A 15,411-nucleotide genomic window follows, 5' to 3' on the forward strand; every position below is an offset into this window, starting at 1 on the left:
ACTTTTTTGTTTGCAATTTGCTCTCGTTTACATTTGTCAAACTAAAAATGATAACAAGAACACCACTTATGTGACCATTGGTGGTTTAAGAGAACATAAATATTATTTCACAATTACTAATTACAGTACAGGCCAAAAGTTTGGACACACCTTCTCCTCATTCAATGTGTTGTTCCTTATTTTCTGGACTATTTACATTGTAGATTGTCACTGAATGCATCAAAACTATGTATGAACACATGTGGAGTTATGTACTTAACAAAAAAAGGTAAAATAACTGAAGGGATGTTTTATATTCTAGTTTCTTCAAAATAGCCACCCTCTGCTCTGATTACTGTTTTGCACACTCCTGGCATTCTCTCAATGAGCTTCAGGTACACCTGTGAAGTAGAGAAGACAGGTAGGTGACTACCTCTTGAAGCTCATCGAGAGAATGCCAAGAGTGTGCAAAACAGTAATCAGAGCAAAGGGTGGCTATTTTGAAGAAACTAGAATATAAAACGTGTTTTCAGTTATTTCACCTTTTTTTGTTAAGTACATAACTCCACATGTGTTCATTCATAGTTTTGATACCTTCGGTGACTATCTACAATGTAAATAGTCATGGAAATAAAGAAAAGGCATTGAATGAGAAAGTGTGTCCAAACTTTTGGCCTGGACTGTATATTGAATGATAATTGCCCGTCAGTTCTAAGAATTTGTCTGGCGTTCAGGCATGTCAATCCCCGCTGCCACACACAAAATCAGTCCAGGCAAAGCAACTAACAATTTGCAGTCATGTTGCAAAATCCTTAATAAGAAATGTATTTTTGTAATAGTTTTTAAACAGTATTTACCTCAATTAAGTAAACAAAATGTGCTCTGTGGATCTTACAGTTGAGATAAAAATAAACAAAAAACACCAACCATTGGATGCATTCTTGTGTTCTTTATTAATGTTACTTCATCCATCAGTGCCATCAAAGCCAATTTAAAGCCTCCTGGCTCGATCAATAAGCGATCTTCCCGTGCGGGTGAGTAGAATAGGTTATTGACGTCCTGCGCTAATAGGGTGCTACAGAGCGTGATGTTGTGTTACGCTCGTATATAGTACAATAATGTGCATTGTGGAGGTTCTTAATGGAAAAAGCTCAGTTGCCGACTTCACTCAGCACAGTGGGCATCTATCCAGCTATCGTGTAATTGTTTCACGTTGCTGTTGAGATTACACCTTCTTTTTTTAACACGGTGCTTGCGAGTGACACAAGAATAACATACTTATGAAGATATTTTTATATAATTTTCAACTAAATTCTAATGACATACTAAAAGGTGAGGAGCTTGCAGATGAACTCAAACTGTTTTGTCTTTGTGTGCACAGGTGAGGATCGCCCGATTGGGCAAATGCAACCTTTTTGGGGGTGTGAGCATGTGTAGCAAGCATGTGAGAGTCAGCTGACTGGCCTGGATTTGGGCGTCTTGGCAGGATGTTACGACTCTCGTTGGTGAGTGGAGAAAGTAACAAGCTAATCTGTTTGGAGAATGTGACCCTGTCCTGAGGTGGGGTTAGCAAGCACCTTAGGTCGGAGTCCAGCTAGAACAAAAGAGCCCAGTTCATGAAACTCAGTGCTTTTTTTGGTGCGTGCAAATACTAGAAATAAATGAGGTTAAGACTTCTAATTCTGGGGAGACTTTGGAGAACATTTGGTACTCTAATGAGTAATTCACTATGACCAGAAGTGTGCACAAACAGCCTACTACGGAATATACTAATGCAATTATTGAAGAATGTTACCAATGCTGCACACCACAAACATCCATTTATCAGCAGTTGGTTAGCCTGGCTTAGCATAAAGTTTTATATATATATATATATATATTTTTTTTTTTAAACTGATTTGGCATATTAGATTAGACTTCCTCCCTAATTATTAAATTAATTAAGATATTTTTAAACTTGATTCTTATTTTCAAGTCAATTCAGATTTTAATTTACAATTTTAAAGAGGATATTATCAATTTTTTTACATTTTCAATAAAAGTATATTTTTTTTAGGGGGAGATTTAATCAGGATTTTAGATGTGATTGGTCTTTATTGAATAATTAGTTATTCAATTTAACAATTTTAATTCTTCAAAGAAAAACTTGACAAGTCATATATTTGAAGGTTATACAAAGATTTTGGATACATATTTGTTTGACTCTTTTTGTTCAAATTTCTCAATGAACATCAGTCCTGAACAAACATTTTAAATATGTAATGTGTTTTTTTGTTGTTGTTTTTTTTACCCTTTCAGATCCCTTTTGATCAAATAATGTAATAAGTTAAGGTTTAAATCAATAAAAATAAATAAAAAAAATACATGTTATGCAAATTGATATTATAAAATTATGCCATCATTTGATCAAAATGCCTTCAAAGGGTTAAATTACGAGTTAGACATTACATATGTATTATTTTTGTTTGGGGCTTAAGTGGATAGAGAGATTTTTATGCCCTATTTGGCTTTGGGGTATTGTCTAATGAGGGCCAGTGCATCGCACACCTGTGAAAGAATTAAGCATTGAAATATTTTCATTTAACATGAAAAAAACCCTCTTAGGAAAAATCATAATAGAGTAGTAACACAACAAACATGATGGCCAAAATACAGCAAAGATTTACTGTAAGGACAAAAAAAGATTAGAAATTATAACTTTTATTCTATTTAGTATAAATATCGATTTTTATTTCTATTATTTGACTTTGTATTATGATTTCTATATTTATTTTATGTTTTCTAGTCCCTACAAATAACTTTAAATTTGAGCTTTAATCCATCCATCCATCCATTTTCTACCGCTTATTCCCTTTTGGGGTCGCGGGGGGCGCTGGCGCCTATCTCAGCTACAATCGGGCGGAAGGCGGGGTACACCCTGGACAAGTCGCCACCTCATCGCAGGGCTAACACAGATAGACAGACAACACTCACACTCACATTCACACACTAGGGCCAATTTAGTGTTGCCAATCAACCTATCCCCAGGTGCATATCTTTGGAAGTGGGAGGAAGCCGGAGTACCCGGAGGGAACCCACGCATTCACAGGGAGAACATGCAAACTCCACACAGAAAGTTCCCGAGCCTGGATTTGAACCCAGGACTGCAGGAACTTCGTATTGTGAGGCAGACGCACTAACACCTCTGCCACCGTGAAGCCTAGCTTTAATCCATGTACAAATTATGTACAAATTATTAAAAAAATATTGTCATTCTTATTTTCAAAGTCAGGCCAGGTTTTTTTTTTTATCATTTTCATGTCAATTTATGACAACAGTGAATTTCTGATGAATATACATAAAATCTGCCATTAAATTTGTCCAAAATAAAAAATTTGAAAAAAGTTAACTGATGCGCCACACTTTTAGTTTTATTGAAGGCATGCATAATGTACATACGTTCGCATTACACAACAATCAAAAATGTTTTATGAGATTTAAACCTATAAAGGTGATTGACTATGAGGTTTTAATGTGGTTTGATGGTCAGAGCCGCTTTCCTCCTCTTCTTCCAGGCAAATTGCTCTCTGACTCTCTCAATGGAGCGCTGCATGGGGCTCATCAAGATGGCAAACGAGGTGGGCGAACGCAGCCTGGAGGTTTGGACTGGAGTTGGCGCGGGTGTGGAGGTCAAAGGTGGGAATTCTGCGAGTGAGACGGCGGTCGGCATCGCTTTCTTCTGTGGCTTGGTTGTGTTCCTCATCATGGCTTGAGGTACGTGAGACCACCTTATACGCTTAGCTCCTCCGCTCATGTGTCTTGTTGTCAGTGTGAGATTCCGCACATCTTCGGGAGTGTCCCGAAAAAGAGGGGACGCGGCTTTCATCCTTTTGTTTCTCCGTCCTTTTTCCCGTAACCTTTGTCTTGTGGGCACGCTAAAAGTCGGAGCCCCAGCTGTAAACAAGTCCATGCTTGGAGAGAGCTCGGTGATGACCGTTTGGTGGGACACAATGTTTCCTCCGTCTTTTGATCGGTTTCTTTTGACTTTAGTGGGTCGGATATGCGGGCTTTGTTGTTGTGATGTGGGGATTGCAATGGTGGTTGTACTTTGCGCAAATTGAGGGAACTTATCTTTCTTGCGGCCAGTCCTTGACAGCCCGTTTTTCACTGAGGGGCGACTTGTTTGTCCTGCTGGTCTGAAAGGAGACAAGGTAGTCTTCACCACTTCTTGGTCCCCCAAGACCTCATTAGAAGGTTGGTTTAGACCCTCGGACGGTTTTTGCGCCGCCATTGGGTCGCATTTGTCCGACTCGCTGATGAAGTTACTCAACAGTGCTTCTTCAACTTTCTGCTTTCTTTTCTGACCTTTTCCCTTTTTCTTCTTCTTCTTCTGCTTCTTCTTCTTCTTCTTTTTCTTCTTCTCCTGAGACTCAGACTGTTTTTCAGTGCTGGAGCTTTGCGAGGTAGAGACGGTGGCGAGCACCTTGATGAAGTCCTCAGCGACGGTTACGACGTTAGTATCCGGTGTACCTTTTGTTATGGGCGGAGCCCTAGTCAGTACGTCAATGACGGCGATGCCGCCGTAGTCGTATGGGACAGCCTCCTTCAGCACGGCGTTGGGGGCCCTCTCGTATCGCTTGCATCTACGGTCAATCCGACATGTTGGACTCAAAGCGGCTCAGCATGTGCAGGAGGAAAGCTATTTAGAGGCGAAGATACTTACAAGCCGTACCAGTGGTGCTCGGCGCACTGCTCCTCGTAGACCAGCTCAAAGCACGGCACGCCGATGACGTTGAAGAACGCCTGGCCCATCACCCTGGACGACGTGTCGTTGACTTGACGCAGGCAGCCTCTCAACCTGCAGGGCATGCTCGCATTCAGCAACCGTGTGTGACAGGCGCGGTTTCAAAGATGAGCCGTTTGCTAGTGTAGTGCTTCACGTAGTTCGTTTTCATGCAGTGTCATGCAGATATTGTGGATGTCTGCACTGTAACACTGCTTAGTACATCTGGTAACGTGGAACTAAGCAGGGCAATTCTAATTGGTCGATAAGTTCTATGATTTTTGTACCATTTATTCAACAAAAAGTCCAATTTCGTGCCTCGCTCAAGTAAAACTAACTCCCCTTCAAATCAAACTGTACATCGTAATATATTATATGATAATACGTACATAGTGAATACATATTTGTGACTAACAGAAATTGCATTGTACTTACAGTATATGCAAGAAATTATTTTTGTTAATACAAATCAAATCATATCCTGCTTGAAAAAATGTAAAATAAGATCTGAATTGACTTAGAAATAAAAATGTTAAAAAAAGATGTATATGTATTCAATAAGTATGGATACTTTCATACCTTTTTAATGTGATTGTTTTTTTCTAAATGTTGTAATAGTATCCCTGTCACAGATAAACACCACTAACAATAAAATAAATTCATATAAATAGTAATATTTTCATCTTATTTTTTAACTTTTTGTCAATTAGGTGGGTAAAATACTTTTTTGGCACATAAGTGATGATAACACTGACAAAAATATTGGAAACTCCTTTGTGTGCTGAAGCAAAATGTTACATTATTGCAAACTACAGCATGCATGTGAAACAAATGATGATGTTGTGTGATTGTGTGTGTACTCACGCCTCGTCACAGTCACAGTGCGAAATGGAGTACCATTTGAAATTAGTGTATCCATATTTGGAGGAGAACGCGTGGATGACGTGGGCACAGTGGTCGTGTGTGCGGCAGCAGCTGTCGGTTTCCTTAAACCTCCCTAAAAGACCAATGAGAAAGGAATGCTATAGAGTAAACCCTCATTTATCGCAGCTAATTGGTTCCCAACATGACCATGGTAAATTGATTTCCACAAAGAAGGATTTCTTAAATATAAATCTGATATTTCTATAGCTAGAGCATGAAAAACCTCCAAAATACGTCTCAATGTTAAATAACACTCACTTAATAACTTTTACACTCGTAAAAGCAGGACTGGACACTGAGCTAATCAGTGGCCGCGATACTGAACAGCATGCTGTGATTAGTTTGGTGTCATCTTATATATTTTGATATTTTTGTCCATTTATCCATTTATGTGCTTGAAAATGCTTAACTTAGGCAAAATATATGCAGAATATGCTAAAAAAAATCACAACAGTTAAGTTACAAACTTCTATAAATGACTGCATATTTAAAATCAAATATATTTCAGACAATACATTTCAGGTTTTCCTCTTCACTCTGCCATTGAAACGTGACAAATTTGGGGTGTGCACTATCCACTTTAGCCGCCAGACGGTAGTAGTTTTTTGAAAACCTAAATGTAATTTGTAGCAATTTCAATTTAGACAACAGCATATGTTGCTACACAGAGTGGCGCTTTCCATCATTTTCAGCAGACTGAATTGCAAAATGATTAACTCCTTACTCCTCCTCTCACGCAAGATCCATATGACTCCTTTTTGGACTGCACACCACTTACCATAAAAGCATTGAAAAAAATCTTTATACAACGATACATTTTTTTATTTTCACTCATTCTAAAAAAAAAAAACCTCCTAGCAAATATATATTTTACTGCTCAAAAAAAATTACACAAAATAATAAAGTTTTTATTACTTTTGGTTTTTTTTGGGGGGGGGTTTTTTTTGGGTAAAGCAGTGAATGTGAAAATTCATAGATGACAATTATATTCAAGCATATTTAAGAAATATGCTTTCAGAAGCATTGAAAGAAATGATAATGCATTATCAATGCAGTTAATTTAAATATAAGCTTACCACACATGCTAATTTTTTAGTATCCCTAAACCAGCTGTGTCCAAACGGTCACTTTGGTGCATTTTGTACATTAAAGGTGTTAAACCAGGAATTTCAAAGGTTTTATCTGGCCTGCGGGATGAGTTTGCTAAGTATAAAAATGTCGTCCAAAATTTTTGAATAAAGGAAACTGCTGTTCTAAATGTGTCCACTAAATGTCGCAATAGCAATTCTTTGTATCTTTGTAGATTTTGCTAATATAAAAAAAAATAAACCACATGATGTTAGTGCACCAGTCTAGGAAAATGAGCAAACTATATAAATAAGATCCTGTAATTGGATTTTTATATCATTTTTTATCTTGATAGATTGAATATTAACATCAATGAGTTGACTGAGGAACATTATCACATAATGTATTCAAAAAGAATAAATAAGGACAAATAAAGGTAGAATACTATTAACCACAACAATGAACATTATCACATAATGTATTCAGAAAGAATAAATAAGGACAAATAACGGTAGAATACTATTAACCACAAAATGTAAGTGTAAATAAAAAACCATTATGATTTGTGCATTTTCAGCATGTGCTTGTTCTATTTCTAAACAAAGAAAACAATCTGAAGTTGTCCTGCTGTGATTTTACCAGTCCGGCCCACTTTGGAATAGATTTTTCTCCATGTGGCCCCCGATCTTAAATGAGTTAGACACCTCTGTGTTAAAGCCTCTGTAGAACCGACGTCCTCTGCAATTGACTTTTTTTTTTTTTTTGCATAATTATTTTACTGAAATGTTTCAATCTGACAAGAGAAATTAAAACCATGAAGTAATAAAGGTCCACTGCAGACATCTTTTTATAGTTTGTTAAGGGGAAATAACATTGGGGAAAAACAAAAACAAGCATTTTGGACAGCCTTGTGTTAAGCAGTAAGTGAAGATGTCTTTACCCAGCTGCTCGTAACGGTCAGCCATGTTGCCAGCGCCACACCAGAGGGTCCCAGGATAGGTGAAGCCTCTCCTGGATCTCTTCAGCACCTGAGATGGACACCTGATGTCCTCCCCTTGGAAACGCGCACATCTCATCTCTGCCTCATCCATGTGCGTAAAAGACGCATCAAGACTCATCACCCAGCTCTCCTGTCTCTCCGCCCGCAGCCGGCACTCAGACACAAACCTCTCCACCTCCACGCTGTCCACCGTCACGGAGCAGTCCACCATCCCCCCACCGGCGACACTCACCACGGAGCGGACCACCTTCCCCCCATCCGTCACCTGATAGACGAGGAACCTGTCGTCCGGCGCGGTGGCCATTTTGGCGCACAGCGTGCCGTTGATGATGGAGAACAGCGCCTTGCTCTGCTTCTCCGTGTCCACGCCAGAGCTCTGAAGGAGGTCTCCCCAGACCAGGTCTCTGTCCAGGTAGGACAGAAAGACGAAGAAGACCGACCACATGGCCAAAGGAGGCAGCGGACGGGTGGAGGTGGGGTCAGCATTCAGCACCAAGCATACCGGAGACAGCTCCTCTGGGGCTATTTTAGGACTCTGGACCAGGTGGACCTCCCACTTTAACGAGCAATCACAAGGAGGAGTCCTCACATGTGAACATGAAGACTAATAAACCTTCTCAGTGCACACATGACCGCAAGTTACCTCCCCCGAGCACCACCCCCTCGCTGACATGCCTGGAAAGCGGAGATTTACTTTGGGAACACTCATGGAGGATGTTCTTGCTTCATGGCTCTACTCGCCATGGCAACAGGCATGGGCTATTGGTGCCAGCCCAAAAAAAAAAATGAATTGGTGATGACCTACATCACAAAACAAATGGGGGGGGGGCAGTCTTTAAGTGTATGGAATGTGGAGAGAGGAGGGTGCTGTCAATCAAGAACACTCAGTGGGTTAGTGAGCACACAGCAAGACTTAAGGGAAACTCAGTGGATCTTTAGAAAGTAACTTTTTAGTTTTTATGTGCAGATATGTTAAATTATTTGCACGTTGAGGGTCAAAAATACTCTGATTGTTGCCCTCGTTGACATTTTTGAATGAGATTTATTCAAAGTAAAAATCCAAGAATTAACTCTAATTTCTTAAGCTTGCGTTAATTTTCCCTACTTTCTTCCAAAGTGGTTGGCACGTCTCCCAAAAGTCTAAGATTGACTTTAATAAGTGCAAACCCACACCTTGGTGTCCAAACATTTGCTCTTTTATTGTCTTTTATCGCTTGATGGACAGAAATGGACTCCTACTGCATCTTTTTTACAGAATAGGCATTTTTTTGTAAGAATCGTGGTGCTGCTTTTATTTCCTTGCAATAAAATACCGCACAATTTTCAAAAAAGAGGAAAAATAGAGCACGTCTTTAAATACAAATTGGAACCTTGCATTACGGACTTAATTGGTTCTTGACCACGGGTCAAAAATGTAAAAGTTGTTAGCAGAGTTACCCATAAGAATCAATGTAAACCTGAATAATTGGTTCTAGCCTCGACACAAGTTTGTATATTAGTAAAAAACAAAAACACTTTAAGACTCTATAACGTGTGTGTGTGTGTGTGTTTGTGTGTGTGTGTGTGTGGCAGGGATTTTTAATCACTGCTATGCTGAAATTATAACTAATATTGATACTGTTGCTGATAATATTCATTTTTGTTTCACTACTTTTGGTTTGTTCTGTGTCGTGTTTGTGTCTCCTCTCAATTGCTCTGTTTATTGCAGTTCTAAGTGTTGCTGGGTTAGGCTTGGTTTTGGAATTGGATTGCATTGTTATGGTATTGCTGTGTATTAGTTTGGATTGATTAAAAAAAAAAAAAAATCGATTTAAAAAAAAATGAGAATCGATTCTGAATCGCACAACATGAGGATCGCGATTCGTATTCGAATCGATTTTTTCCCACACCCCTAACATATATATATATAATATATAATATATATATATATATATATATATATATATATACATACATATACATAAAACAATTGTGTGAATGTGAGTGTGAATGTTGTCTGTCTATCTGTGTTGGCCCTGCGATGAGGTGGCGACTTGTCCAGGGTGTACCCCGCCTTCCGCCCGATTGTAGCTGAGATAGGCGCCAGCGCCCCCGCGACCCCGAAAGGGAATAAGCGGTAGAAAATGGATGGATGGAATTGTATCATAGATCAACAATATTTCTTTATTGAAACTCCACAACAAAGGCAAGCTCCACTGTCAACACGCGCACTCACACAAAAGTCCATTTGGAGCTCTCAAAAACGTTAACAACCATGTTGCTACAATAAAAAAATATATTTTAAAATCCTCTTTACCTTGCTGTCAGCGAATGTTTGTGGCATGCAAAACGGACAAGAGGAGACAAAGGCATAGAGGGGGGGGGAGGGGAGGCATTGTGTTACCGCTCAAAAAGAGAATCCTCTTCTCCCGAGGTTCCCTCTCCTCTCCAAGTCCACAGAGATTTCCTCCTTCTTTCCAGTCTGGTTTGTCGATTTTTTTTTTTTTATTTCAAACAAATTACTGGTTATAATAATGTGATAATATTTATGTCAGAAAAATTTGCAAGTTTGTAACTTACAATACAAATTCCGGAATGTCAATGATTTAAAAAAAAAAAATCTTTTTTTTAACATTTTAACATCCTAATTAATTTGGGCCTAAATTTAGAATTTTCTAGTATAAGAATAGCGAAATGAACTACAAATATCAATACTGCAGTAGTATTGGCCAGTGGATGAGCCCAAACTAATCAGAGTGCACTGTTCAGTATCGTGTTCACTGATTGGCTTAGCTTCTGGCAGCATTCAGACCCAACTTTACCAGCGTAAAGGTGACTATCCATCCATTCTTTTTCTACCGCTTATTCCCTTTGGCGTCGCGAGGGGCGCTGGTGCCTATCCCAGCTAAAATCGGGCGGAAGGCGATGTACACCCTGGATAAGTCGCCACCTCATCTGGGTGTTAATACATGTCAATTCATGTAATGTAAAAAAAGATATATATTCGAAATGTTTTTTAATGTCAAGCCACAAAAATATTAGATGTAGTTTATTTAATCAAAGCCAACACACGATAATGAACAGTTGACATGTTCATTATCATACAGTACATAGTACAGTACATCATACAGTATGTCTCCAGTCCCTCAGCAAGTTGCTGTTAAAATGAAGACAAACATATTTAAAACATATTGCAAATGGGACAAACAATATCAAGATGGAAAGTGCTATATTAGACACTCAATGCCATAAATGTACCTTGTACATAACACAAATAAAATACATAAAACAATTGATAATATACATATTTCTTCGTATACACTTGACTTGACTTCTATTATATTCCTGAAGCTTATAAACTATGATTACAGGTTTGACTCTCAAGCAGACATTTTTTTAAAAGCCTTATTAAATTATGCTTGTGTTGCTAGTTCTCTTATTATTAAAGGTATAGTGTTCCATGTTTATAAGAATAATAATACATAATAACGCCTGCTTTGCGGAATTTAATTTATCACGGTAAGTAAACAAGGGTTTGCTTTACTTTATACTTGGCATTTGTTAATACCCTTGCATGATCTGGGTATTTTTTTATTTTTTCAGATTAAAACCGATTTTAGGCCGAAACATTTTTTTTAAATCACCAACCTTATTTGCGCGGTGTTTAAAAATATGTAAGTAGAGCATGTAAAAATGCTATATAACAATGTCAACCTCAATAAGATATTCTCTGTTATTTAATGCAATTCTTCGCGCAAAATAAAGTACATTCAAGGGACGGCGCAGTGTTAGATTGGCTGTGCCCAACCCGAGGGGCCCTGGTTCAATCCCCACCTAATACCAACCTCGTCATGTCTGTTGTGTCCTGAGCAAGACACTTCACCCTTGCTCTAATGGGTGCCGGTTAGCGCCTTGCATGGCAGCTCCTTCCATCAGTGTGTGAATGGGTAAATGTGGAAGTAGTGTCAAAAGCGTTTTGAGTACCTTGAAGGTAGAAAAGCGCTATACAAGTACAACCCATTTATCATGTATTTATTTTGTGTTTACATAGCTGTTTTTTTTTTTTTTTAATCCATACTAAATGACAGTATTTTATTTTTAATTGTTTACTCTGTTTGCTTTTATGCAATTTCCACTGTCTTGTATACAGTACAGTCCATCTGGAAAGTATTCACAGAGCTTCACTTTTTCCATATTTTGTTGTTACAGCCGTATTCCAAAATAGAATAAATTCATTTTTGTCCTAAAAATTCTACACACAACACCCCATAATGACAATGTATTCTTTTATAATTTTTTGCAAATTCAAATAAAAAAACTAAGAGATCACATGTACATATGGACAACAAGAATCTATTCCATTTTGGAATGAGGTTGTAACATAACAAAATGTGAAAAAGTGAAGCCCTACGAATACTTTCCAGATGCACTGTGTGTAGTGTTGCTGCTACTAGAACCTTAATTTGCCTGACTTTGCACGCCCACGGGATCACTACATTATATAAAAAAAATTTTTTTTTTTAAAAACTACTATTGGCTCCTGTTTACATTTTTTTTCTTTTTTTTGCCCCAAATTCCCTACTGTAACGAATTTGATGAAATTGTAAACAAAGCAAAACTATATAACACAATTAACAAGTAACACTACAAACAATGCGACAAAAAAAACACATTTGTATAAATAAAACAGACAATAGTCAAGACATTATTGCTTTTTTTTTATCCTGCACTACCAAGAGCTAATGCAACACAATTTTGTTCTTATTTGTACTGTAAAGTTCAAATTTGATTGACAATAAAAAGGAAGTCTAAGTCTAAAAGTCTTGATCTAATCACAATCTATATTGGGGTCGACCCGCAAACCCCCGTTGTTGTCACTTACCTACTTCGCTGTTTACTGACAGAAGAGTCACTCTTTAGTGCTAATGTAGCTCTTTTTCCATCAAGTTAAAGAAGTGGAGTTTTAACAACAAATTAGTAGTGCTGGTTTTAACAATGTAAAATGCATGTTACCATTTTTGTTTTGTTTATTAAAATTGTGTAGCTACTTCGCTAGCTGGCTCAGCAGCCCTTTTCTATACGGTGGCCTTTTTATGGTCAAAAAGCATGAATAAGTGAGTTTTTGTTGACAGTCGCTCTGCATGCTCCTATTCCGGCTGAGCAGCCTTCTCCTGCTTTTTTGTACGGGTGAATAAGCGAGCGAGCCAGAAGAAAAGGCTCTTGTCAGCTTCTAATCCAGGCAGGCCCATGCGGTCACATGGCGGGTCTTACAGGCACGGCTCCAGCCAGCTACCTCAAGGCACAGGAATCAGATTGCTGGAAGGCGGAGAGATGTAATGATGTCACATCAGCAGAGGCAACATTCGACTAACTTGGGAGGCGGGGGAGAGGAAGTAGAATTAAACGATTAAATTTGGCGAGAACCCACACTCTGACATTGTTCATAGTGTCAGACAAGAATAGTTAATATTGACACCTCCATAATTAAACATTTGCTCTGTATATGTAAATATGTGTATGTATTTAAATATATATATATATATATATATATATATATATATATATATATATATATATATATATATATATATATATATATAATATAGGAAAGCAGCACAGTGGAGGAGGGGTTAGTGCATCTGCCTCATAATACGTAGGTCCTGAGCAGTCCTGGGTTCAATCCCGGGCTCGGGATCTTTTTCTGTGGAGTTTGCATCTTCTCACCGTGACCACGTGGGTTCCCTCCGGGTACTCTGGCTTCCTCCCACTTCCAAAGACATGCACCTGGGGATAGGTTGATTGGCAACACTAAATTGGCCCTAGTGTGTGAATGTGAGTCTGAATGTTGTCTGTCTATCTGTGTTGGCCCTGCGATGAGGTGGCGACTTGTCCAGGGTATACCCCGCTTGGCCCGGTATATAAAATAAAGTACATGGAGACTGTTTCTACAAACATTTGTGAAAGAATGGGTCTCTCTCAGTGATTTCCAGCGTGGAACCATTATAGGATGCCTCCTGTGCAACAAATCCAGTCATGAAATGTCCTCACTTCTAAATATTAATTCCAATCTCAACTTTATTATAAGAGAAGTGAAGAGTTTGGGAACAACAGCAAGTCAGCCGCCAAGTGGTAGGCCACGTGAACTGACAGAGAGGGGTCAGTGGATCCTGATGTGCATAGTGCATACGGTATACTTTCTGCACAGTCAGTTGCTACAGAGCTCCAAACTTAATGTGACATTCCAATTAGCCCACGTACAATACGCAGAGAGCTTCATGGAATGTGTTTCCATGGCCGAGCAGCTGCATCTCAGCTATACGTCACCAAGTCCAATGCAAAGCGTTGGATGCAGTGATGTAAAGCACGTCGCCACTGGACTCGAGCAGTGGAGACGCCTTCTCTGGACTGATCAGTCATGCTTTTCCATCTGGCAATCTGATGGATGAGTTTGGAGTGGTTTGGAGGTTGCCAGGAGGACGCTACATTTCAGACTGCATTGTGCAGTGTGAAATTTGGTGAAGGAGAAATTATAATGTGGGGGTGTTTTTCAGTAGTTGGGCTTGGCCCTTTAGTTCCAGTGAAAGGAACTTTGAATGCTTCCAGGATACCAAAACATGTTGGACAATTGTATGGTAGGCAGGTGGCCAAATACTTTTGGCTATATATTATACACACACACATACATCATGTGGAGACGTGTTTCTTTACGAAATACCACGTTGTTGGCAAAATCTACATTTTATTACACCATAAATAACTCAACAAATATTAGCGTAATGACTGGCAACAGCATTGAGGTCAGCCATAGTTGTGTTGTTAACCTTGTAAGCAGTACAGACAGCACCCTCCAATGTTAAAAGAAGGAACTGCTGCAGGAGTTATTGTAGGCGGTAATGCAGGTTGCTGGAGGGTTTGCCAAGTAATTTGCTCGGGGTAATAAATATTTCAATGTTCCAAGCCTGTTTCAATATTGTATTTTACTCTGTAATGTCTGCATAACAATGACTACTTGTGAGTCAAAACTATACCTAAAGTGGCAGAATAGAGGCTCTCTCACTCTCTCTCTCTGTCTCGCTCTGAATATTGTATTTTACTCTGTAATGTCTGCATAACAATGACTACTTCTGAGTCAAAACTATACCTAAAATGGCAGAATATAGACAGAGGCTCTCTCTCTCGCTCTCTCTCTCTCTCCCTTGCTCTCGCTCGAACCTAAACATACTCTAACCCAAATCCTATTTATCAGTATTTCACTCATTTATCCCAAATCCTATCCATCAGTATTTTACTCATTTATGATGTTTGAATTTTTTTAATAGACAAAAATATTTTCTTAAGTGTTTTATGGATTTTAATAATTGCCCTTACGGTTTAGTAGAAAAGAGACAAGAAAAGCAAGCTTTTACTTTAAAAACGTAGAAGCTTGCGGAAGGCCTCCAGACTACAGCTGTCCACTCTAGAGTAAACCTGTAGATTTGTATTATATTGATGTTTTTGTTGGTTGACCTCTGGGTACCTCACACTTTTAAAGTTAATTGATTAATTTTCCCAAGAAGCGTAAACAGCATCGGTAACACAAACATAACCGAGAAACAGCACCCCCCCCCCCGTGATAAAAGAATGAATGACAACAGCTAAGATATGTATAATATCGATCTAAACTTGCAGTTTTTTTATCATATTTTTGTTTTTGCTGTGT

The 15,411-nt window shown here is 38.6% G+C and overlaps 2 protein-coding genes across 7 annotated transcripts in view; one reads left to right on the forward strand and one right to left on the reverse strand.

Moving 5' to 3' along the window:
* Positions 1 to 15,411, forward strand: part of LOC133536816 (dehydrogenase/reductase SDR family member 11-like) — a 66,991-nt gene that overhangs the window by 11,581 nt on the left and 39,999 nt on the right. For all 6 annotated transcript variants that reach the window (XR_009802555.1, XR_009802553.1, XR_009802554.1 and 3 more), the window contains exons 10-11: positions 1,361 to 1,484; positions 3,534 to 3,732. The gene's annotated coding sequence lies outside the window, so the exon portion shown is untranslated. The remainder of the gene's footprint in view (positions 1 to 1,360; positions 1,485 to 3,533; positions 3,733 to 15,411) is intronic.
* On the reverse strand, positions 3,374 to 8,332 carry proca1 (protein interacting with cyclin A1). Its single transcript, XM_061877383.1, has 4 exons — positions 7,674 to 8,332; positions 5,606 to 5,738; positions 4,682 to 4,816; positions 3,374 to 4,601 (listed from the first exon to the last, which is right to left on the reverse strand). The coding sequence occupies exons 1-4, from the start codon at positions 8,176 to 8,178 to the stop codon at positions 3,488 to 3,490; spliced, it is 1,887 nt and encodes a 628-aa protein (XP_061733367.1). The 5' UTR covers positions 8,179 to 8,332; the 3' UTR covers positions 3,374 to 3,487.

This window comes from Nerophis ophidion, linkage group LG18 (assembly GCF_033978795.1).
Source record: "Nerophis ophidion isolate RoL-2023_Sa linkage group LG18, RoL_Noph_v1.0, whole genome shotgun sequence".
Classification (NCBI taxonomy): Eukaryota; Metazoa; Chordata; class Actinopteri; order Syngnathiformes; family Syngnathidae; genus Nerophis; species Nerophis ophidion.